The sequence below is a fragment of the Accipiter gentilis genome, chromosome 2, assembly GCF_929443795.1.
Source record: "Accipiter gentilis chromosome 2, bAccGen1.1, whole genome shotgun sequence".
NCBI classification, from domain to species: domain Eukaryota; kingdom Metazoa; phylum Chordata; class Aves; order Accipitriformes; family Accipitridae; genus Astur; species Astur gentilis.
In genome coordinates, this window is record NC_064881.1 from 35582536 (window position 1) to 35606942 (window position 24407).

Genomic DNA, 24407 nt, shown 5'->3' on the forward strand with positions numbered 1-24407 from the left:
GACCAGGCAGCCGCGGGAGGGAAGGAAGGCGGGAGAGAGCGAAGGCTGCTGGCGGGGGCGGGCCGCGGGGCAGCCCGGCGCGCCTCTGCTGCCTGCCGAGCGCCGTCCCCGCAGCGAGGCGAGGCCGCGTCGCGTCGCCCCGGCCCTGCCCGTTGGCTCGGCGGCCGCTGACCCAACGGCTCAGGGCGGGAGCCGCGGGCAGCGGCGCGAGCGGCGGTTGGCGGCGCGAGGGGAAGAGGCGCGGCCGGAAGGGGCGGGCCCGTCTCCCGGGTGACAGGAGGCCGAGATGGCGGCGCGGGAGGCGGCGGCGGCGGCGGCGCAGCAGCAGCAGCGGCGGCGGTGCGCGCCCGGCTTTGAATGAGGGGCGGCCGGCGAGGGCGGAGGCTGCGGGAGCGGCCGCCTCGGCCCCTGGCGCCCCGCGCCCCCTGGAGAGCCTTCCCCCTCGGGGCAGGTGAGCGGGGAGGGCCGCTTCTCTTCGCGGCCGGGTGCCCGCTTCCGCCTCGCCTCGCCTCGCCTCGCCGCGGCGCGTCTGCGGCTGGGCAGGGGGCCCGGCCTCGGCGCCTTCCCGCCGCGGGGCAGGCCCTCCCTCGCGGTTCTCTCTCAGTAACGCCCCCGCCCCCTTCCCCTCTGTGCCGGGGACGCCCCGGTCCCGGGGCGGTGTGGTCGTCGCCCGGCGGCAGCCCTGCCCGGCCGGCCCCGGGAGCGAGAGGCCCGCGGCCGCCGACTGCCTCTGCCCGGCTGGTCCGGGCCCCTTCGGGAGCGGGGGGATTGGGGGGAGATCTCAGGGGCTGGGAAGAACGTGAAGCGACTGGCGAGTAGATAGGCAGCGTTTGGGGACTGGGACGTTTGGCGCTCTGTGGAGGAGGAGGAGGAGGAGCAGGGGGGGCACGTCCTGTCAGAGCTGGTGGGGTTTAAGCCTTTTTTGGTCTTTCTAAGGACTTTCTGGGACCGCACTGCTTGGTGTTACACACTCTTTCTTTGGTCATGCTGACTGACAAGTTGCGTAAAAGTTAACATGAAAGTTGTTTTGGTCACACTGGCTGAAGTTGCGTGAAAGTTAACGTGAAAGTTGCTTTGTATGCTTTTAAAGACTTAACCATCTCTAACAGGTCGCAGAAAACGTAAGTGCTATACCATCTGGCTTTGGTGCTGTCTCTGATAACACTTGAGCCTGGGCTGTTCTGTAGAATGGTGGGGCACTGTTTCATGGTCATGAATTCACAATGTAAGTGCCTCAGTTGCACATCTAATGAAAAATAACATAGCTTGCCACTTTATAGTCCTTCTGAACACTCTAGAAATACGGACATGCCCTATACAGATATCTGTAAGCCATCTTGCACAGTATGTCTTGTAGTGTATCTTGGTTGTAAATAGCTGGTGCTAGTCGAGATAGCAGGTGTTGCAAGATGATTTTGTGGTAGTAACAATGACGGTGTGTTAATTTGTCGCCTCTGGCTTTCCATGTAGCTACAGATAACCTAAGTCCAGGACGACTAATAAGGATTGGAACAGAACTGGGGTCTCTTGAACTCTGATTTTGTGTCTGAGAACTTTTCCAGTGTTGCGAAGTGAGTTATGTGAATTAGTGCATTATGTCAAAGACTTCCTGCAAATGTGAACAAAGTTGCAGTGTAGTATCATGGGTTTGCGTGACTTTAATCTTTATGTTCTCTGTATGCTGGTTTTCAGAAGGCAGTAGCGTATATATGGATAAGGAGTTGTCAAAGAATGACTGTGATTGGTCAGTGAATATAAGCTTTCTATTTTAACTATTGTTGCCTTGAAAAATAGAACTTATTCTAATTCAGAACAGCAAGCTTCAAGAGTTCACATTAACAAGATTGGAACTATATTCAATTTCCTGGAGAGGAAGGGGTGAGATGAGGTGGTATTACTATAGAAGTTTTATGGCTCTAGGAGTAGCATGTTTAAAAAAAAGTTGAAACTCTGTATGTCATATAAGCGTTTGGTGTCCAGGAATAACTTGGGAATCGCCAGCATGCACCAATTTTTACTGCCTTTAGTCAGAGACACAAACATTCCTTCTTGAATTCTGATATCTTCTACAGCTCCTGATAGTCTTGAAATCTCTTCCTGGATTTGAGCACCTTGGATGACTTGGCTCGCTCCCATAAACCATAGGCAGAGTAGTCTTCTCTCCCACCTACCTCACAACTGCCTAGTTAGGGTGCTTGCACTGAAAGTTGGAGCACTAGTGTTGAAACTACAGTACCTATTACGGACATGCACCAACTATCTACCGATAGTTAGAGGACATGCCTCCTAATCTTCCTTTTGGATTCTGCTCCTCACTCTAATGCCATAGCAGCGTGGCTTCAGGGTTCAGTCATGCTGCCATTTAATCTATCCATTTATCAAACTCGGTGGTAAAGACATTGACCTGGTAAGTTTTTTCCTTCTCCCTCAGTGTTTGCAATATTATGTTTCTATATAAAGCGATTAAAAAAACCCCAAACAAACAAAAAACAAACACAGAAGTCAACCAGGAAGAGGGGAGTGGAACCTCCTCATTAGGCTATAGAGTCATGATTGCTCTCTTTGAAGTGCAGAGATGCTGTTTGTGTCTTTCAGTACCTGACTGAATGCCATTTCTGAATCATTATGTTGCCTTTTTTAAAATACAGAGTGTCCTTGTCTATCTTATAACCTACGTGATTTGGAAGAGGGTTTGCGTGCTTGAAAATAAACAGGTTTTTTAGCTCTGTCTACTAATCTTCATAAGATTCCTTCTCCCTATAAACCTACTTGGATATCTTCAGATTGATATGGCCACTCTACTTTTGTAAAATTTCATACAGAATGAAATTTTAAGGAATCCTATCCTTGCCACTGAAACTTTGAGCTAATGATGTGGTACTTGCTAGGTTTTTAACAGCTGTTCTAGTGAAAACATATTGGTTCAGTGATGCTTTTGTGGAGTTTTGGTGCTGACACATGCAAGTGCTCAAGGCCTTGTTAGTCTTTTGTACTAGGAAATGGACTTCTCATTTTGCCTTAGGAAGGTGAGGCTTTTTTTGTGGCTACTTATGTAAATGTGTAGTTGGCTGGAAACCTTTCAGTTTCAGACAAGTTATTCTTAGTCTTGATTCAGATGCCATCCTTTGGCTATTTAGCTAGCTGTGTTTAATATGAGTTAAAGTTACTGTTTCCAGAGTTTGTTCATTCCAGAGTTACAGATGAGGTCATGTGAAAGAAAATGTAATCAATTCACCAAGCACTGGTAATTCAAGGCAGAAATTCCATTTTGAAGATGGTGATATCTAAAGAAAACTACACACTACAAATCAGTCAGCATTGTAGAGGAACAGAGGAGAGCAGGATAGGTGTTCTATGATTGTTTTGACATCTTTTTTCACTGACAGTAGGAGTTGTGTTCACTAGGAGAAAACAAGTCTCTAAAGCAATTTTAGTGCCACAAAGTGACTTCATTTTAGAGTCAGCTCTATCTTTTGAAATACTGTTTAAGTGGTGTTTGTGTTTGCAATTAGGTATGAAAGAGGAAGTGCTTCTACAGTTGATGTTCCCATTGTACAGTGATGGCCAGTAGGAGTCTTGCTTATTGCACCATAGTTGACTAACTCGGGTGGGCTATGCCTGCTGCGGACAATTTGCTGGCTAGTGTCAGTGTAGTCAGAGGTGCTGGGAGTTCTAATGAGGCCACTGCTGCAAGCTGAAAGCAATGTAAAAATATTTAAGTTTGATAAACTTCTGAACTTTCTCTCCCTTCACTACATTTCCCTTATGGATCCATAAAATGTTTTCGGGGGTAAGTTGCCTCATTCTTCTGACTTGGCTGTGTTTACCATCTTGCTACTGCTGTGCTTTAATCCTTACTGTGCTCATCTTCCATGTGAACAACGGCTGTGGCTTTTTACCAATAGAAGGCGGTATGAGCTACACAAGTCAAACTCCAGCTAAATTTGGTGTCTGTTACAAAATTGTTGCATTGACTGCTAGAATTAAATTAATTGGGATTCGTGTCCTGATTTATTTGCTTATTTACATCTGTTGTAATGGAACTTAAAAGTTCAGTTGACAGTAAGTTTGATAAATGTGTAATGCATTAGAAGAAGCAGTCTCAATAATGGGAAAAGGAAAGCTCCATCCCATTTTATAAATGGGAAGCTGAGGCATGAGGTGTGATATGCACAAGGGTGTATCAGGCTGATGGACAACTCTTATCAGATTATCTGAATTCTAGTCCAGTATTTCACCTTTGCCTCTGTCTATTAAGAAATGGTCTAGGATTCTTGCTGGAGCACTGCCAGTTTGTATTGTGTCTCCGTGCTGTCCTGTATCATAGTCGGCTGCTGAAATAATTGTAGTTCCTTTTGTGATTGATTGTCAAGGAAAAGCTTAAGAGAAGGAAGAAAGAAGGTTGGGGCCGTGCCATTTAGCATTACACAGTTCAGTATTTGTTCCCATTTATGAGATAAGGAAGGTACGTGGCTGTGCTTCTTTCCAGTGTTTGAGAAGGATGGACAAGAAAAGAATGAACACTTTGTTTCACTTAACAAGTCCAGTGTAATGGTATCAGGTGAATTAAGTTTGCAGTGAACTCAGGAAATATTAAGGTTCCATATACATTTGTATTTATACAACTGCTTCAGAATATAAAATTATTTACCTTTGAGAAAATTAACTAATTAACTTTTAAAAAAAACCCACTCAAACACAAAAAAACCCTCCAAAGGCACCAAACAAAACTCAAAACGTTTAGCTAACCTTTAATTTTTCTTTTTGGGTAGTGCTGTCCTTACAGCAACAATGCAGATGCTTCAAGTGCTGTTCCAGACACTGGGGAGAATGCTTGACTTGTCCTAATCTTGAGCCAATAATTGGTTCAAGATTCTGTTTTAAGTGGCTTTTAGCATATTGCTAAAATTAATGCATATATACTGCTTCGTATCTTAATTAGCAGTATAAAAACTAGATACACTGATGAAAGTACTTTTTAAAAGTGGATGATTGCTAATACTACTATGGCTAGCTGATAGCACGTTGTTGCCAAAACTGGCGTGCATCTACAATTTGTAGTGTATAGAGCTTAACTTTATTGGGATGACTACAATCAAAGCTCAGAGAAGAGGCAGGCAAAACAGTACTTACTGTCTCAAAGGGCCTAGTGCTGCCACAGTTGAACTGAAATGCAGCTCTAACACAAAGACGTTATGTGATTGTGTGTCTCATCATAAATCTGAAATCTCTGCTTGAGACATAGAAAGTGGAGAGGGATGAGTTATCTGATTGTTATGGGGAATGACGATAGCTATTGAACCCTGCCAAATAGGCATACTGGTGTGATATTGGATGTGTAGTCACTCATGTATAGGAATGACCTAGGAAAAAATGGATTAACTGCTGGTGGCTAACTCTTGTCAGCAGTGGACTTCACAAGCTTGCAAGCCAGACTTCTTGTGGATTCTGTTTTTTCAGTTGTTTAACTTTATATTGACAAGTCAATACAGTATACAATCTGATACATAAAAAAATGGAGATGAGTTGAAAAACTGGGGGTTTATATGTATATGTACACAAGCATATATGCACATGTATATATATATAACTGACACACTTGAGTATTGTTTAGGTTTTAGTTTTGCACTGAGGCAGTAAAGGACCTAGTCCTTTGAACTTAGGCACAAATAATATAGAGTCTGCAGGGATTTTTGAGTAATGGTTGCTTACTAAAACAACCTTTTCAATCAACTGTTTTTTAATTTAGGATCTGTCTGGAGTGTCCACTGTGGCAGTTAGGTAGGCTAAACAGGGGAAAACAGCTTTACTCTTTCTAACATTGAGTACTTTTCTACTCCTTGCCTCCTGCCTGCCAAGCTGATAGAAGAGTGAGTTCTGGTAGAGAAGAGTGGAGAGTGAGCTGCTAAACAAGCTTCCTTTCAAAAAAGACATAGCCTTTATTCTCATTTCAGCAGGTCACCTGCTCCTCATACCTCAAATCCAGGGTAGATGGCTTCTAGCTGCCTCTTCTAAAAGTAACAATTTCTTTCACCAATTCAGCATGTTTGCAATAATTTCTACCTTTAGAATAGAGAACTGTCCATCTCGTTACTATCCACCATTTTTTCACTAACTTTCACTATTTCTGAATCCTTCAAATTCTTGGCTGATGCATTCTTCTGTCACCTAGATATTGTCAAAACTGCTTATTCCAGAAGGTAAAGGAAGTGCTTAAGCACAATATGGAATTATAGTCCTGTCTTTAAAACTAAAAGATAAATGTGTTGGACTGTGTCTGCTGTTCTTGCTTCTTTGTGGGAAGTTTGACTTTTTCCTATTCCTGTTAGATGAAGAGCCCATTTAATACTTACTGTTGTGGGTATTACCCACACAGAACCACAAGGTTCTCTACACTTTTAAGTATCCCATGAAATAAGATTAAGACAATGCTGGCGTTGAAGTAGAGGTGAAGTGTGTCCTGTGAGGCCTTTCTCCTGAGCTACAGCTTGGTACTGCGGTCTGTAATTTGGTGTGTATTTATTGACTTAAGCCTTCCATTTTACAGTAGAAGGGCCTGTTTATTTAATAGGACCCTGTATGACTTTTCAGTAGTAGAAATTCCTGTTCTGGGCTGTATGTGAAGCAATATTTCCAGTACTATATTACAGTGTTTAATACTAGTTATATTATCTAGCAAATGAGCACCAGTAAAAAATAAATCTAAGCTCCATGAAGCTCACAAATCCCACTATGTACTTTTTAATAAAATCCTCAGGACAGTATTGGAGCAGCCTACCTAATGATCCACCTTCCTGACTCTTCCTAATTTAAAGCCTGGAATATAAAAAGTGATTTAAATGCCATAGCATATTTGAAATCAAGCTGTCCTTCCATGGAATACTCATGGCCTGAGGAAAATGTCACAGGGCTGCCTTCTCTTCTCACCAGAAGGTATGTTAAACTTGCAACAGAAAATGTTGTTAGAGGTGTAGATGTATATAATGAAAAGCTATTTCTGAAGCCTGACCTCTTATTCTTTACTCTGAAATGTTCACCTGTAGAAGAGAGAAAAGGGATCCTTGAATTACAGCAGATCATTCTGACTCGGTCTGTACCTATTTGAGGGGATCTGTTGGAATAATATGATATACTAAGTATAAATTCTCTAGGTTATCAAACTGACACTGAAAAATAGCTGCCAACATTAGTGGCTTCAGCCAAAGATGAATTTTTTCTTGGCTGGGTTTGCTAGCATGACCCAGTCTGGCATAGGAGTTTTGATAGATCTGGGGGTTAACTGGTGCTATAGTGTACACAGGATGAGCAGAGTCTTTCTTTGCTGATGATTTTTCAGTGACACAGGTTCCAAAATAACCAATGTTCTTTCTTATCGTACATTTCCATCAAAATGGAAGCTAAATTTAAATGACCAATTTTGGGTTTTGACTTGATGACTAAATTTATAAATTTATAATTTGAATGTGTGAGACTTGCTCAAGCAAATGTGAGCTTCTTACTGATGTTTATTCTGTTCTCCTTGCATTGCTCGTGTTCAGTGCCATTTTAGTGTCTAAAACAGATCAGCTGTACAGTCACTGCAACTGGTTGCCTGCACTTCCCCTTTAAAAGTATCTTTAACTGTGACTTTACCTATGATTCTGTGCTGTTTCTTTAAAGGCCATAAACATTGGGTACTTGTCTTATTTACATCAGTGAAATGTCCTGATAGTAGGCAGGTAGCATCTTTGTTCCAGGTACCTCCTCTCTTTTCTTCCATTAATATAGTTTCACTGAATGCTCCTTGCTTATCAGCAAGGAAATTGACTTAAGAGCTATGTAAATATGTATAATCCTCTACATCTAACTTTTTTTCTTTTGCAGGAAGGGTTTCTCACCATGGCCATAACACAGTTTCGACTCTTTAAAATCTGTACTTGCCTGGCAGCAGTGCTTTCTTTCATTAAAAAGTTAATATGCAGGTAAACATGTCTTTTTTAAAATTTGGTTACCTTTTCTTTTTTAATTACAGGTTCTTGCACTTCTTTCCTACTGTCAGCACCCATCCACCGCTTTTCCCAGTTCTGATTTTACTAATTGCAAAACAATCAAGACAGATAAAAACTAAGTCAAATTTATTCTTTAATCTGCATATTCCTTCGGCATTCAAAAGTCTATGTAGTGCAGTTGTGAGTGTATTTTGTGGTATGATAGCTCTAATGAGGAGTGTTTTCTAAACAGCTCTGATAGGGTTTTAAAATTGCCTTTTAAAACTATTCTGTGTCAGACTAAGAAAAATTGTTCTCTGTGTTTTCTAGCAGTACTTGGCAAGTGATGTTTTGTTTTTTAAGAGATTCAGTTAATGGCAGCATCCACCCAGTCATCAGTCAGTAGGCTTTCATTATAAATGTAAGTGATTCTCATCCTGCTTAGTCAAGAAACAGTTGCCTGAGACTTCAGATTCTTCTGCCTGTTGAAGATTCTTTCAGAAGTTTGGAGGACAGTGATTGAAGTTCAAGGGAACTGTTTTGTTGTTTGGTTTTTTTTTAATGAATGTGACTTATTTTTTTGCTTACTCTTGTAGGTCATATGTAGTGTTCTTTTGAGTTGAACACATGAACACAGTGTAGTACCTAGAAACATTGCAAAAACCCTGAGGAGTTACAGTTGTATAATAGTAGAGTTCAGTAGTACAGTAGCAGAGTACCTGAGGTAGGTCTTTGTGGCACTGTGCTGTCATGTGAACTACTGTTGCTTCTTGCCACTCTTGCAGATGTGTATGATCACTGGCAAAGTAGTAGTCAATTCAGAGCATATACAGAATATGTGGTAGACACAAAATAACTGTTTATTTCCTGTTCACCTTATTCCAAGCATCAGAGGAAGCTCTCAGCTTGTTGGTAAATTCACTACAGATCTAGTGAAGCTTTAAAAAGATACGTTCTAATGCTGCATACAACAGTATAGATGTCAACCTTAGTTGTGCGATTTGAATTCCAAATTAAATTAAGAGTACTTGCTGTTCAAGTTCTAAAAGAAGTCAAAATACTGAGTTGATGATAGCTTCTGTGGACACTTCATCTCTCTAAGTGTTCAGATAGCTTTTATAAGCAGATAATTGTTTAGTAGGTATAATGACAGTATTTTCCTCTGTTCTTCAACTTTTGAATGAACTAAATCCTTGAAATGAACAGCTGAGGAACTGTTTGGGAGTAAAAAGTAGGAGAACTTTTCTTTTGTGAATACAATTATTTGAAAGAATGAAAATGTAAAATCTTTCACATAAGCAAGTCAGCGGATCAAATTAGTTCAGTCCATTAACTACAGATGTTTTTCTTTTTTAACGTCAGCTGCAAAGCATAGCTTGATAAATTTTGTTTTCCTGTAATGCACCCCTGCATATGAGTATGCCTAATAACCAGCAAATGTGATTTAATTAAATGTGCATTTTAATTCAATGGATCCAAGCTAGTACTTATTTAGATTGTATAGTTTACATTAGTTTTTCATTTAAACAAATGCCTGTAGAGATCATGCATCTTTCTAGTAGGCGTAAAGCCTACATATGGTGCTAGTCCTCTCTTTGCTTATCAAAAAAAGTTTTAACTAACAGCTTGCCTGGATCCACTGTTTCCAGGAAATAAAAGGTGTAAGTATAAAAAGAGATGAAACTTCATTCTGCTTAAAATCTCTAGTTATCTCCAGCTGAGAAATCTGGATGCTGCTAATTAGTAAGGAGAAACAAAACCAAGAATTCTTGAGGCATTTGGCATTCAGAGCAGTGATTGATATCTGTCTAATGATGGTTGTGAAGCAACTCTTTGTATAAGCATCTTGTTGCCTTTATAAAAAAGGAAGTGGAGATACGTAGCCTTCCGCAGTGCTGTCCTGTGTAGCATATTCTTTCCCATGTTGTATAACACTAGCTGTTTCCTCCCACCTTCACCCTTATCAATGTAATCATTTTGGCTAGATGAATGTTTGTTATAAGCCACTTTTTGGAGTCTTCTAGATCATATAAATAGGGAAATATATACAATAGCAGAAGTGATGGCTTAGAATAGTATTAAAGATGTGTATGTTGTACAGGTCTGAAGGAGGATGTTTCCAAGCTTAGGTTTGCTTCAGAGACATCAACTAAATCTAGTCAGCCAGAACCAGGCTGTGTTTGAGGGAACCTTCCTTTACCCCTAAACTGTGTTGCTTTTCAGCTTAAAGGAACAGTTTCTAAAGGGACTAGAGTTAATTATATAAAGCTTGAAAATCTGATGATAGCACCTGATCTTTCCTAAGGAAGAATCTATTTCGCTTAAAGCAGGAAAAATGTATCTAATCACTCACCAGCATGCAGCAGAGGTGGTATTACAAACAATTTGGCTATTATGAGTTGATGGTAAAATGTTCTATAATAGTAAAACTAATGGATACGAACTCCAAATTTTAGTTTCCCAGTTTTATTCTCATCAGTACTAATAAATAAAACTTAACTTTTCCAAGCTGCATAAGGTCAATTACATGACTGTCTTGCTATAGGAGCTTACGCTCCTTGGGGAGAACATGAGTGTGAGCCTGAATTTCATTCTCTTGTGTTGTAAGGCTAAGAATATTTTAATTATTATTGTGATCTTTGAACGCTGTCATTAAGTAAATATCTAGGTAGTTTATTTGCAATGCGTTAGTGTTTGTTTTCAATTGAAATTATTTGATACAGTTGTTGAAATGCTTTGAAACAGTATTCTTTAAGTAAAACATGTATTGAACAGAAGCTATTGACTTGTATAGTCGTGTACTACTTCTGTTTAGATTCTGAAGGAAAAAATGCTTTAGATGGGCTTTCAAATAAAGCAGCTCAGAAGGTGATTTGTTAGACACAGCTTAACATCTAAGACAAGTAGAAAGATTTCTCAGTTTACAGTAGAAGTGGTTATCTTTGAACAAATGTAGATTGATAGTGTTTGCTTCTTAAACACTGACAATCTAAAAATTGTAACCTACTGTATGCAAATAACTGAGTTCTTTTGTCCATTTTCATATTTCTTAAATTTGCTTCTCCTCTATTTCTCCACTGCAGTTTGCAAAGTAAATTGTGCTTTGAAATTCTTGTAAACACTGCTTTAAATTCATGATGAAATTCCTTTGTTTAGTAGACTTTTACTGGCAGCAGTTAATACTAAGGTAGTTTAAGCACTTAATGTTTTAGCCATGACTATTTTCAGTAGTGCTGTTCTCAGACTTCCTTTTTGTTTTTTTTAAACTTAGTGCTCATGTTTTCAGAGCTTGGAGGAATCCTACATTTTTCTTTCAGGTCTGGAAGAGGGCGAAAGTTAAGTGGAGACCAAATAACTTTGCCAACCACAGTGGATTATTCATCTGTTCCTAAACAGGTAATTGCTTAAGTGGTAGGTGACTTAATAGATAATCACTCAACAGAGTGATTACATCAGTCCTACAATAACTTTGGTATATATCTTAGAAAGAGATAATATTATTATGTATGCTATATAATATTAAGTATATATCTTAGCAAGGTATAAAAAGTCAAGTTTTTACTTGCAGATAATATTAACTTGTACCATGTATTTCTATTTAGCCTGAAGTAGAAGACTGGTCTTCATGGGATGAAGATGCACCCACCAGTGTGAAGATTGAAGGTGGCAATGGTAATGTGGCTGCTCAGCAAAATCCTTTGGAACAAATGGAACCTGATTATTTCAAAGATATGACACCAACTATAAGAAAAACTCAAAAAGTAAGTATTGCACTTTCAACTATACTTAGGGAGAGTTTTCCTTGCTTTAAAATAGGCTATAAGTAAACTGCCAACTTATAGAAGGTGCTGCTGGTAAAATTAAGCTGTTCTGTTGAAATGAGAATAGGTACTGATGTGTAGTCTATGTCCTATTAAAAATACTGACTCTTTGAAGTCTTAACAAATGTGATGCTAGTTCATGTTTACGTCTTTAGTCTTAATGTTACTGGAAACTTGCTAGTAATTTCATAGTCTGAAGGCTCTGGGAAGTATAATGTGAGAACCCTCAAGTCACTTTAATTCTGAAAATGGAACCACTGCACTAAGATATCTGTGCTCATACCATTCCGTTATTTGAATGGAGACATTCCACGTCCTGCTCTACTGAAGTTTGATGTAGCAGCACTGCTGTTTCAGAAAACAATGGTTACTTGTTTCACTAAGTTATATTGGGGAGGCTGGAATTAGGGAGCTGATATTTCAAAATGGCTCGCTCTTCAAATATCCATTTTTACTATGGAGACAAGACAGAAGAGCGTATCCACAAGAGCATCAACACCGTAAATAAATGCTGATTAAACTTCTGGTAATTGCAAGTTTTGTTTCTATGTGGAAATCTTCCAGCTGGGTATTTACAGGGCTTTGAGTCAATTGGAAAACCTTTTTCACAACAAAGGCAGTCAAGTACTGGAACAGGTTACCAGAGAGGTTGTGCAGTCTTCATCTCTGGAAGTTTTTAAGACCCAAGTGGATAAGCCCTGAGTACCTTCATCAGCCTCAGAGCTGACAGTTGTTTGAGGAGGAGGCTGGATTACAGACCTCCCAAGGCCCCTTCCATCCTGAATCTTCCTGTGGTCCTGTGAACTGGAGATTTTACTGGGGTCAGCTTTCTGTACATTCAGGGTCTGCAGTATTCTGTGAACTAAATTCTTCTAAGGATTTTGATCTCCCAAAATCTGGGGCAAAGGAGGACTGAGGAGAGGTAGATTTCTCCTTTGTATCTAATGACATTTTTTGCCTAATGGAATGAACTTCAGGCTTAGGACATAACTCAAGAAGAGTCCATGCTATTTGAATACTGTATACTGGGTTTAGTTTAAATGTATCTCTAGGGATGACTGCAGGCACCATAAAGAACATTTCTGCTAGCTTGGCCTTGTTACCACCCTTAAATATGAATTTGTGTTTTTATTTCCACCGAATTGGGACTCAATATAAACCCCAAGATCTGAGGTGGAATCTACTCATGTTACCCCTCATATCTACAATGTCTGGAAATGGAACTTCAGTCAAATAACAGAGCCTGTCATTGCTAAATAAGATGGTCTAGTCCTGTTTTCTGTCTTGCATTGGTACTAGCATTTGTACAGGCAGTGGAACTGTGAATCTACCTCTTTTGGAAGCAGCAGAGACTTAAAAGTAGGGTAAATGAAGTAAGTAAGTTTGTATCTTGAGGTCAAAACAAGTAAGGGATACATGATCTTAGCAAACATGTTAAATTTGCTAATAAGACATTTAGGAGAAGCATTAGTGCATGTTTTTCAGCCAGATCAGTACAGAGCTTTACCAGTTGATGTGAGAGTGAATTACATTGCAACTGTTGAAACTTAAATTGTCTGCACGGATACGCTATTGAAGTAGCTAAGAGAGGTTATGTTCCAAAGCAGTGTATCTGTGCAGACAGCACTGTCCTCAGGAGTAGTATCTTACAGTGACTTATCATGGAAGCAGGATTTCTCCAAGGAATATGTCATGTAATTGGTAGCTTATATAAGTACTGGGAGATGTGGGTATTTGATCAGTAATTCTTTGTGCCCTTTCTCTGTCTTGATACAGTTGTAGGTTTCCATGTGACTTAAGAAAAAGCTAGTGGCGGGAAGAGGGAGTTCTTGTGTCTTTTCAATTTAGTTTCTCTCACTTACCAGTTCATTTGGCTGTACAGCTTCCAGAACCTGTGCGGTGTTCTGTAGCTGTACCTTCACAGGCACAGAGTTATATGATCACCAAAGAATCTGTGCAGTGCTTTGACTTACCACTTTTTGTTCCTTTTTTTGAATATTTTCAGATAGTTATTAAAAAACGAGAGCCTCTAAATTTTGGGATTCCAGAGGGAAACACAGGATTCTCTAGCAGATTAGCAGCTACACAAGATATTCCTTTTATTCACCAGTCTGTGAGTATGCTCTAAGTGTTGATCTTATTTGATAGTTAAATGACTGTCCTGTAGGAGAAGGAATAGTCTGCCTAAGGTCTCTGTTGTGGGAGCAAGAGGAATAGCTGTGGAATAACATAAATTGTTTTAAAATCAAGTATTTGGTTCAAGCAATGAAGTAGTTAATCTAATTTTAACTAATTTATTTTGCTGAGAAACTTAACAGATCAGTGATAAAAAGGTAAGAAGCTTCCAAACACTTTTATACTTGCAAATCTTCTAAAGCAATGGACTATACTTTTTTTTTTTAAAAGCCTCTGGGTTACCTTTGCTCTCCTAATTTTTGCTCTTTACCCTTTGAAAAAATAGTCTAGTTACCTAACAGGCTGGCTGTTCAGAGGGAGGTAGTCTCCCTCACTTCCCCTTTGCCTTCATTAACAGTGCTTCTGCTTTTATTAACATAGTGCACAAAAAGGTCTAGGCAGAAGGCAGTACTCTACTTTCTTAGGGTGTCCATAATTAAATTAATTCAGGAAAGGCCTTCTAGTGAGTAAAAGCAGCACTCAAGTGATATTGGACACCCAAACATGTGGATGTACATGTTGGTTTGTCCATGCAACTTCCAGAAATCTTTTACAGTATCTGCTCATTTCATCAGCTCAACTTATCTTCTTCCTAAAAATGTACTCCAGTACTTCCTTCCTTCCTTTGTTACCCACAAATAGAATCAAAAAACCCCTCCAACAATTAACTGGAAAAAGTCAGTATTAGAGCAGAGGAAAACTCGTAGACAATAAGCTGAGAGGTACTGTCATATCTCAAATATTTCTGGAAGTCTGAAGCATCAAGGTTAAAAATAAGTGTTTTATCTAATTTTTCCATGTGCTTAGAGCTTCTCTTCTTTTGTTTCAGCCTGAACTGGGAGATCTGGATACTTGGCAAGAAAATACTAATGCCTGGGAAGAAGAGGAAGATGCTGCCTGGCAAGCGGAAGAAGTTCTTAGGTAACTGAAAATAATGTAACACCATGTAAACTTTTTACATGTAAAAGAATCAAATATAGGTTTGTTTGTTGTAACACCTTTCTGATAAGTGCTAAGAATTGTTAGTTCTTAAGACAAATTATTTCTATGCATCTAATCTCTGTGTAACTGGTACTTGGCAGAATACATTTTGGATCTAATCAATTTAGTAGATGAGATAGCAGGAGAAATCTGACAACCACTGGAACACTGGAACAGCACAGTACCATGCACACACACTTCCCACTACCCCCCCCCTTCCTCCCCCCCCCCCCCCCCCCCCCCCCCCCCCAACATCCCCCAAGCCCAACAATTTATTATGTACAAATAACATGTTTCAGCTTAAGTAAAATACCGCTGGATGTCCTTATGAAAAGGATCATAACCATGTGCTGTAAAGTAAACAATAGTTCAGGATAGAAGGTGAAGTAGTAAGTATGTTCTTGGAATTGCTGTAGGAGCTATGCTTTTCTAGCTAACTTAACTAAACTAGCTGGTAAGCCTTGAATGTAAAATCAGTGTCTTGCACGAAGCTAGTGTGACTACTTCATCTGTTCCATCTGTGTTCTTTTTTCTTCCTTTTAAGAATACGTGGAAGGAGTATGAAGGGTAAAGAGATGCAGACTGAGTTTAAGTTAATCACATGCAATGATTTGAATTGGCAGTGACTTCTGTTAACCGGTTTCACTTCAAGGTTTTATCAAACTTTAATTGCTTCCTACATCATCAGACAGATAACCTGCCTTAGATGGCTCCAGCTTCCTAAACTGCTCTCATTCCACCTACAAAATCACAAATACATGGCTTCAGTGGGACACTGGTGATAATATAAAGTAAGAACATGATATATTAAAAGATCATTCTAGAATGGTGAATCTTTAAAGGAAAAAAAGGTATTTTTTAAAAAGAGGATTCTATTCAACTATTTTTATTGTAGTATTTGGGAAAATACACTTTTTTCAACCAGTAGAATAAGAAGAGGGAAGTCACTAGCACACTTTTGATGCATTAATGATAGATAATAAATTCAACCAATTCTAATTCTGTAACCTTTGTTTTATTCATGACTTACCAAATTACAATATTTCTCTGTAATTGAGGAAAGTGCTGGATGATTTTCAGCAAAATTGATAGGAAATACCTTTTGGGTTTACAGTTTCTCTTGCAGCACATCTGTGGTATAATTAACATCTGACATTTAACATAAAACTTAAGTATTTAGTACTTGACAGGCCTGGCTCTGTTTTCAACAGACTAGTAAGGAAGTGATCCGAAGTCTCTTAATGCTAGAAGACTGCATCTTGGTCTACAAAATTATCTGAAGTTTTCAGACAGCTAAATGGGGGACAAAGTCCCCCTCACCCTCCAGAGTGTTAATGCTGACTGTATTCCAGCAGTGCTTATTGAGAATTAAATGAGTGTGCAGAAAACGTAAGGATCTCCCTTAGTTAGCTGTGTCTGGGTATCTGTTGGTCCTCAGTTAGTATTCAGAAGTATCTTGCATGGGAATAATATTTGTGTAGTGATGGAGTGCTGATCAATCATGCAAAAATGGGCTGTGGCCTGCTAAATAACAGAGAAGACTGTATCCTGTAGCCTATCTGGTGACTTAATGTGTATACATAACAGTTGAAATAAGCATGTGTAATAAGCCAAATGCTTCCTGGAATCAAAGCATGTGAAAAGCAGTGCTGAGGAGTAGGCTACTAGTGCCTGAAAAGTTCCTGTAGTTTGGCTTGTTTTTGTTGTTTTTTTGTTTTGGGTTTTTTTTGTTTGTTTTGGTTTTGGTTTTGTATTTTTTTCCACTCCCCAGTAAGTTCTGGGCTGGGATGTGAGGAAATGTTCTAGTCAGTGATGAATCAACATAGCGGATGATAAACTGGATTTTCAGTTAAGTGAAGTTAGTTAGAACTTGGTTTCTTCTGCAAATTGCCGATACTTTTCTGCATCTTTAGACTTTCTAATACTAGTGAAGGGTTTTTTTTTTCCCAGTGGGAACAGTTAAGATAAATGCTGGTGCATTTTTAGTTGTGTTGAAGTAAAAGACCAAATGTTATGAAATCATTCTTATTACAGTTATTCAGAAGGTATACAGTAACTAAACCCATACTGGAATAAGAATGTCTGCTAACACTGTTCTGATTATAGTTCGTGTTTTGCTAACCAATGAGGGAAGTTTAGGGTTTTTTGGACATAACTTGTGTTAGGAACACAAAGCAAGGTTGGCATTCGGAATGAATACTTTCCTCATTTAAACAACTTGCATCATTCTATCCAAAGTGCTGAACTCCTTGCTTTGGAACCCAGAAAAAGTGAGTCAGATATGGCTGCAGTTCATCATAGGCTCTTCCTTTATTGAGAGATGAAACCTTTCTGAGCCTGAAAGGTAGTAACTTTATGTTGCAAACATACAGGAAGTTTGGAATAGAGATCAATGTTTTGAATAATGACCAAGTAAAAGAGCAGTGGAAAGGTAATCACTTCGTGGTAAGCTGCTTGTTTGTGTTTTTTGGTGACTTCAGTGCCTCTATCTGAGGTGATGTGAAGGTCTCTTCTCATTTGGGCATAACTGAAGTCTAATAAAATTACTCAACCAGTAGAGGGCATGGAAACCATTTTTCCATGCAGAGGAGTTCTGTGTCCTGCACTTTATCGGGGGGGGGGGGGGGAAGAAACATGATCTGCTATGACTTTCCTCACTTGAGAATTGCAAATGTATAGCAGCATTGCTTAACACCTCATGTGGCTTTTTGGAACTCTACTGTCTCTACATGCTGGCTGGTGTACATATAGTTTCTTCCCTTCTGCATCTGTTCTGAGGTGTGGGAAATGTAAGAAAATATGCTACTGTAAAGTGGCAAATATTATTACTCTGCATATGCCAGACTGACAACACTGTCAACTGTCTGGCTTTCTGGTGGAATGTAGAATAGCAGGGCATGATCTCAAAAAAAACTTTGGGCTTCCATTAACTTAGGAAGGTAGATCCTGATGTGAATGACTAATTTCATTCTTCCATGACAGACAGAAGAGCAGCTTAACAGAGTATAGGAAAACTTCTAGCCATTAATAATCAGTCAAGGCAAATTAGTGCAGTCCCTCTCCTGTCCAATACAAAGATAATATGTAGACTTTGTACCTCAAATATTTCTGTGTGCCCAGTTTGTCCATAGTTGGAATCTACCAGAGAAGGTTGCTTCAGGTGATGGCAGTTTTTAATTCTGTATGTTTTGCACAGTTAAGTGGATGTGCCCAGGTAATTTAGATACATTGAAAGCTAACTCCTTACTGCCTTGTCAATTAGAATTCTTTATTCTGTTTTAATAAGCAATTCTTTATTCTTACTAAATCTGTGTTAAATTTCACCTTTTCAAGGTAATGAAGCTTCATTTTTATTTTTTAAGTCCTCTTGCAAGCAACTCAGCAATTTTTTTCATATCTAATAAGCTGAATCCAAAGCAGGAGTGACCTCCTGATGCCATTCTATTACTACTAAGGCAGTACAGGAGAGAGCTGCAATGTGGAGTATGGATCCAGTTTTTGTCCCTGCAGCACTCGGTGATGTGTTCTAGCTGAAGTATGGGAATAAAATGAGTGGATTTTTGTCTTGGTTTTTTTTCCTTTGCTCTAGTCAGCTATGTATTTGTTGAAATGGAAACTACAGTAAACACATTCTTTGAGCTAGCAGATAGTGATGTCTGGGGGTTTATAGCAATGATAAGAAATAATGCTAAAAGGATACACAACTCAAGAATTTTTAATTTTTTTATTTCCTTAAAGGCTATTGGTTATATTTGTACTGAACAATAGAGAGTACAACACAGATCCTGAACATGTGAAAGGGAGTATTAGAAGTTACCTCATCTGATCATCAGGAAAACGTTTGTAGTACTTGCATTACAAAGAGGGTAACTACTGATGCCTCTTCTGAGCGAAAGGGAGGACACAAGTCAGTGTTCTAGACAAGTTGAACTGTTTTGGTCTGAATTTGGAAAGATGGATAATTTTGCTACTCAAAGCAGTAGATTTTTTTCTTCTTTTTTTTTTTTTTTCCTAAATAGCTCTAGGCCTTATAACTGTCATACACTCTCACTGATTCACTGTGAATCTTTGAGAATTGAGTGGCTTTTAGATTGTAAAATAATTGAACAAATATTGCTACCTAAGACGAGATTGATCTGAAATAAGGACTTCAGCACAATAAAAGAATAACTGTTCTGAGCCTAACTACAGTAGACTGAAGCTCTGGTTTTATTAGTTACAATAATGCATTTATTGGCAGGAACTTAAGGTATGACAGTGCTGAAAATTGGATTCCTGTTATTTAGAAATTCATGTTTTCTTTAATTACAGACAACAGAAGATAGCAGAAAGGGAAAAAAGAGCAGCAGAACAACAACGAAAGAAAATGGAGAAAGAGGCCCAAAGGCTAATGAAAAAGGAACAAAACAAAATTGGTGTAAAACTGTCCTAACAGAAACCAGGCATCAGTGGCAGTGCCAGTGAAAAAGAATTTCAGCTCTACAACATGCATATTGGTATTGATTTAAGTATTTCTAGGACTTCAACACACTGCGTGGTTTCAGTGCATTCTTCAGGTCATCTTGGAAGCCAGGATTCTCCCAAATTATCTTGAACTACTAGTAGGTAGTTCTTAAAGGAGAAAACCCCCACAGAAAATCATGCCTTGACGGAATGATATTTCCCGCAATAGTTCTATTCCAGCACCCTTCTTTGCAGCAAAAGTGATTGAGCAAGGTTGTTGATTGAAAGACAGTCGTCATGAACAGCTCAAGCCTAAAGAAAAGAATGTAAATATTCAGTGGTGGGAAATCTACTGTATTGTCTGTGCTTACCTGAAATATGTAATTAAACAGTTTTAAAGAACCCTTTGCTTCCTGCCTGGTAAAGAATGTCTGCTTTTGCCTTTGTATAAAAGTATTTATAAATACTCAAGAGTTTTCCATGAGAGATTGTATTGACCTGTGGAGAAGAAAATGACTTTTTATGGATGACCTGCAGCTCTAAATGTACTCCTGGTAGAGTATGCTATGTTAGAGCACATGTTACAGCTGAACACTAAAGTGGATTTCTTGCCACTGTGTCACTTGCAGCTTCCTGTGCTACCATGCCCACTTACATGCAACGTTGCAGTGGCTACCAGCAGTGGCATCACTGTACAACAGCGGTGCATGCTGCTCCTTTCTTATGAAGGCTGATGTTGTGAATGTAGGGGAGCGATTTAATCACTTACTTGTATTGGTAAATTTGTATTTCTAGCAGAAATTCTTTTACTTCCTACAGTTAGGAAAAAAAAATCCTCATACCTTATTCTTGTTGCATAGGTAGTATAATTGAGGGGGGAAAAAAGTGTCTTCCTGTTAATAAAGCTAGTGTGAAAATTCTCAGTTCAGTTAACAGCATTTCTCAAATTCCATTTTTTTGTACACTTACTGTATGTATTTACACCGGAATTCCCCTGGTAAAGTGTGCATGGTAATTAGGCCATAGAAGACAACAGTGCTTTAATGAAGAAAAGTTTAATGTCTGTTAGAAGGAAAGGTGTACGGCAGGAGGGGAGTCTGTGTCATTCTTATGTCCAGCTCAGAGCTTCAGTGGATGCCTTCTCCATCTTCTGCTGTGTGGATGCTATTATCCCTGAATTCATGGGCTGTATGGATTTCTTACCTTGTGACAGATGAGTGAAGACAGCAAATTCTGTGCCTGAGACTTGTTTGCTGTGCATACAGGGAACAGTGAAGTTGTAAAGGAAGGGGGAGGGGAGGGGTGATATCTGACTACTAGATCATGCCTGCCTAGAAAAGTAGAATTTTTAACGAAGTTGTAGTAGGTTCTGACACAAGTTTTGCTTAAAAGATAAGTAATTGAGCAAGAATTACCTTTAATGGCCTTAGTCACAGAGAAGAGTTTTTAAAAACGTTTAGTATGCTTGTCATGTTGCTTAAAATCTTGAACAAGTCAACTGATTTGACAGCAGTTTTCAGATATGAAAGAAGTCCTTGAGAAATGTTAAATTTTAAAATACATTTTAGAAGGCAACAATATGTACTTTTGTGCAGGTGTTCTGCACAAGTGTCCTGGCTGGACTAGAAAGTCTGCACAGACTGTGGCCATACAAAACAGCAATACAGCAAGCAAATCTGCTCCTAGTACATGCCTCTGAAGTATCTAGATGGGAGATAAGGAGGAGGTCTGTGAGTAAGCTTTAATAACAATCCACGTCTGTCCTTTTAACTGCACTGATGAAGTGAGATGGTACAAGTCATAGTTCTTTCACTATTACCGGCACAGGGCAGGGAAGCCTAATGTCTATTGCCTACTTAAGGTAAAACCTCGTTGAAAGCTACATCTCATCCTTTAAAAAAAATTAGTTTAGTGCTTACTGTTGCTATTTCTGAGACAATGCAAAATAGATGCAGATAAATACTATTTATTAAAAATAACAAAGCATGGGCTAGTTAATAAGAGGTTAGAAACAAAGCCCCTGAATACATCATGGAAGCGCATTTGGGTTTTGAGCCTGCAGCCATTTTAAAACTGTTAGGTGCTGCCACCTTCTTGCATGTCAGCCCTCCTGTATTGCTTTTCCCTCTCCTGCTATGGACTGCTTTGCTGTTCTTCCCTCCATCTGCCTGCCTGTACTTGAGCACAGCTGCTCCAGAGATTGCTCCCATCTCCTCTACCATGTGCTGGCATAATGCCGGTAAGGATTCAATGCTCTTTTAGGTAGTACCTTGCATGTTAAGAACCCAAGCACTGGTATTTGTTTCCTCTTTTTCCTGTGCTGTATCTTCTTTCCTCCCTCCTATATCTTGATTTTTATCCTCAACAAATGTGAAAACACTTCTGTGAAACCTTTTGTGTAGCTGCTGCTCCATTATTATGTTTTCCATTGGTTTGAGTTCCTTGAGGGATCTTGTACACCCACTGTGTACACTTGTTTTCTTTCCCTCCTGCTGCCACAGGCTCCCCCTTTTCTCTCTCGGCCTGTTGGCCATGTCTTTTTTTTTTTTTTTCTTCTTTCTTTTTTTCCTGAAAGCTAGACTTGATTGCCTTCACTGTCATTCTTGACTAGGGAGGAGTGATGTGCCAGGATGATGGAAAAAAATCATCCTTTCCTTGACTGTGCTATAGTTGTTCATGTTTGCAATATCCTGTGTTCGTTTGTCTGAAGGGTTTTGGAACAAAATGCTCACTTGTTCTCATGTAGGACATATAAAACAAAACAGTGCTTTCATTTTAGTATGTTTCTGGAGGCTGTGATTTAAGGGAGACAGTTGATTTTGGGGGAGAAAAGAAGGAGAATGAATAAGTAACTGGAAGTTAAGAACAGCATTGTGAGAGGGTGGACATAAGTAAGGGTGCAGGTGAATCTCGGGGGGGGGGGGGGGGGGGGAGGTGGGCACTGCCTGAGCCTCAACATTTTCAGCAGCTTAGGGGCCTGTCAGGTACCTCTTAAGCTGAATATTAAAGAAAGGCTTCTTAGTTCCTGGGTTAGAAAGAAAAATGCATGATGGGATTATCAACAGGCATTGCTTCAGCTCGGGAAGGAGCTGACTTGCTTGCTATGCTATAAACTGGAATTCAGGCAGACATCTGCTATTTTACCCTTAGCCTAGGAGCTGCTTGTCCTCCCCACCTGCACGGTTTGAGACAAGACGTTCCAGTGTGGTACGGGTGTGGGTATGAGCATTTTCTAAACTCAGGAAAAAAAGGACAGGAGTTTTTATTGAACTGTTTGGAGGCTGATGGTCCTCCCCTAGCTACTCCATTCAGCACCAGCAGGATCCAGGTGAGATGTAACTGAGACTAAAGCAAAATATTAGAGGGAAAAAAAAATTACGATGGCATGTTTGTGGCAACAACTGACACATCCTCTGTGGATCAGGGAACAAAGGCCGATCCCCTCGAGTCTGGGACTAGAGCATTCATCATGGTACTTCAGGCCTCTTCTTACAAGGGGCACCTTGAGCTGTCTACATCGTTGCAGTATGGAGGAGGGAAGGTGGAGGCTTGGAAGCGAGCTGAATTTTGGGTAGAGATCAGAGCAAGGACCTTTATCAGGAATGTGACGGGAACTGTCACCTCTCGCTGAGCATAGTTAAATGCCTTATGAGAGTTGAGCGGACTGAAAGAGTTTTAAGGGCAGGAAGCAATTGTGACATTATTCTGGTGTTAGCAACTTATGTCTTAAACAGCACGTTTAAAAACACTGCTGCTAAATGGAGCCTGCCCAAAACATAGATGGAAATGAGTTCAGCCTATTGAAATTTTAAATGAAGTGTAGGTTTGTGCTGCTTTGTTGCCTCTTGCTGCAAAAGAAATCAGTGCAGTCACAGGTGACTGTCTCTCCTAGAACTGAAGAACTTTTCCTCTGAATTTCCTCTGAACTTTTTCCTCTAAATTATGCTCCATTTCACCACCACTCAAAGTGAAGATCACTTAAACAATAGGGGCTGTAAAAGAGAAATCCAAAATTTTAATAAAGTTGATAACATTGGGTATAAATATTGCTCTCTTGGTCTTTGAACAGACATACTTTAAAGTAGGAGTAAGGCATTTTCTGTAATGTGTTCCAATCCCAAGAGATATCTAGGAATGATGAAATTCCATGGTTGTGTAAAATCAACATTAGTCCCTCCCAACTATTAATTTTGGCCCTAGCATCCATGTAATTAAAAGGCTTTTAAAAGCGACCTTTGAGCAATATGTGTTGCGGTAGTGTCATAAGGCAAGCCAGCGGGCCTGCGGGAACCCAGGAAGGCAGGAGAGCATGGGAGAGGAAGCTACTGGCAAAGAAAGCAAGATGCTCTCGTGGCCATCTTTGTGAACTCTTGGGGACTATGTTGCAGCACCTTGTCTATTAGATTTCTCTTCCTTAACACAACACTTAATGAACCCTCTTGAATCTTTGTTGCAAATGCAAATAATTCAAAACCCAGGCGTCCCTGGGACATGAAAAGTCTCCAAGTTGCTTCTGGAAGCATCAGTATGTATCATGCTCTTGAGTGTGGTAAATGCTCTCCACATGTTGGCCGATTATTGCTCCTCCCTTGTGGCTTACTAATAACTCCCTTCTTCCCAACAACTGCAGAGCAATGCATGGCACTGTCAGGCTTCACGAGACCTCTTCTGCTCTGGGTTGCACAGGAAAATACTACACTTGCTTTGCTGAAGGAGAAAATGGGAGGCCAGGGAGGTTTAAATGGCCAGAGGTGGTGGTGAGAGCTTGGGGTGGAGCTAGACAAACCCCACTATTTCATCTGTTGGGTAATGTTGCCCTCCTCTGATCTATGCTCAGATCTCAGGTTTTGGGCATGGAGAATTCACGGTCACAGTTGTATCTCAGTGTGCACACCGAGATTGCGTGACCCTTGGCAGGTTAAACAAGGCCTTCTGCACCTCTGTTAAATGCCAGGAAGACTGATATTCTTCTCGGAGTGCAGAAGTGAGAAGTTACAAGTTTCCAGAAGACTGCATTGGG

At 39.9% G+C, this 24407-nt stretch overlaps 1 protein-coding gene across 2 annotated transcripts; it reads left to right on the forward strand.

The window, feature by feature from the left end:
- Positions 1-262: 262 nt before the first annotated feature.
- EBAG9 (estrogen receptor binding site associated antigen 9) lies at positions 263-19789 on the forward strand. 2 transcript variants are annotated; one of them, XM_049824284.1, is made up of 8 exons: positions 263-451; positions 6758-6933; positions 7864-7961; positions 11285-11363; positions 11570-11728; positions 13794-13901; positions 14793-14884; positions 19256-19789. In XM_049824284.1, exons 3-8 carry the CDS (start codon positions 7879-7881, stop codon positions 19374-19376), a joined length of 642 nt encoding a protein of 213 aa, XP_049680241.1. In that variant the 5' UTR covers positions 263-451; positions 6758-6933; positions 7864-7878; the 3' UTR covers positions 19377-19789. The 2 variants fall into 2 exon arrangements, with proteins under 2 accessions (XP_049680241.1, XP_049680232.1); XM_049824275.1 differs by lacking the exon at positions 6758-6933.
- Positions 19790-24407: the final 4618 nt, after the last annotated feature.

Excerpts from the sequence above, each read along its gene's own strand:
- EBAG9 (XM_049824284.1), top strand. The coding sequence starts at position 7,879 with ATGGCCATAACACAGTTTCGACTCTTTAAAATCTGTACTTGCCTGGCA. Across the intron at positions 11,729-13,793 it reads CTATAAGAAAAACTCAAAAA|ATAGTTATTAAAAAACGAGA; the intron begins GTAAGTATTGCA and ends GAATATTTTCAG. Across the intron at positions 14,885-19,255 it reads CAAGCGGAAGAAGTTCTTAG|ACAACAGAAGATAGCAGAAA; the intron begins GTAACTGAAAAT and ends CTTTAATTACAG.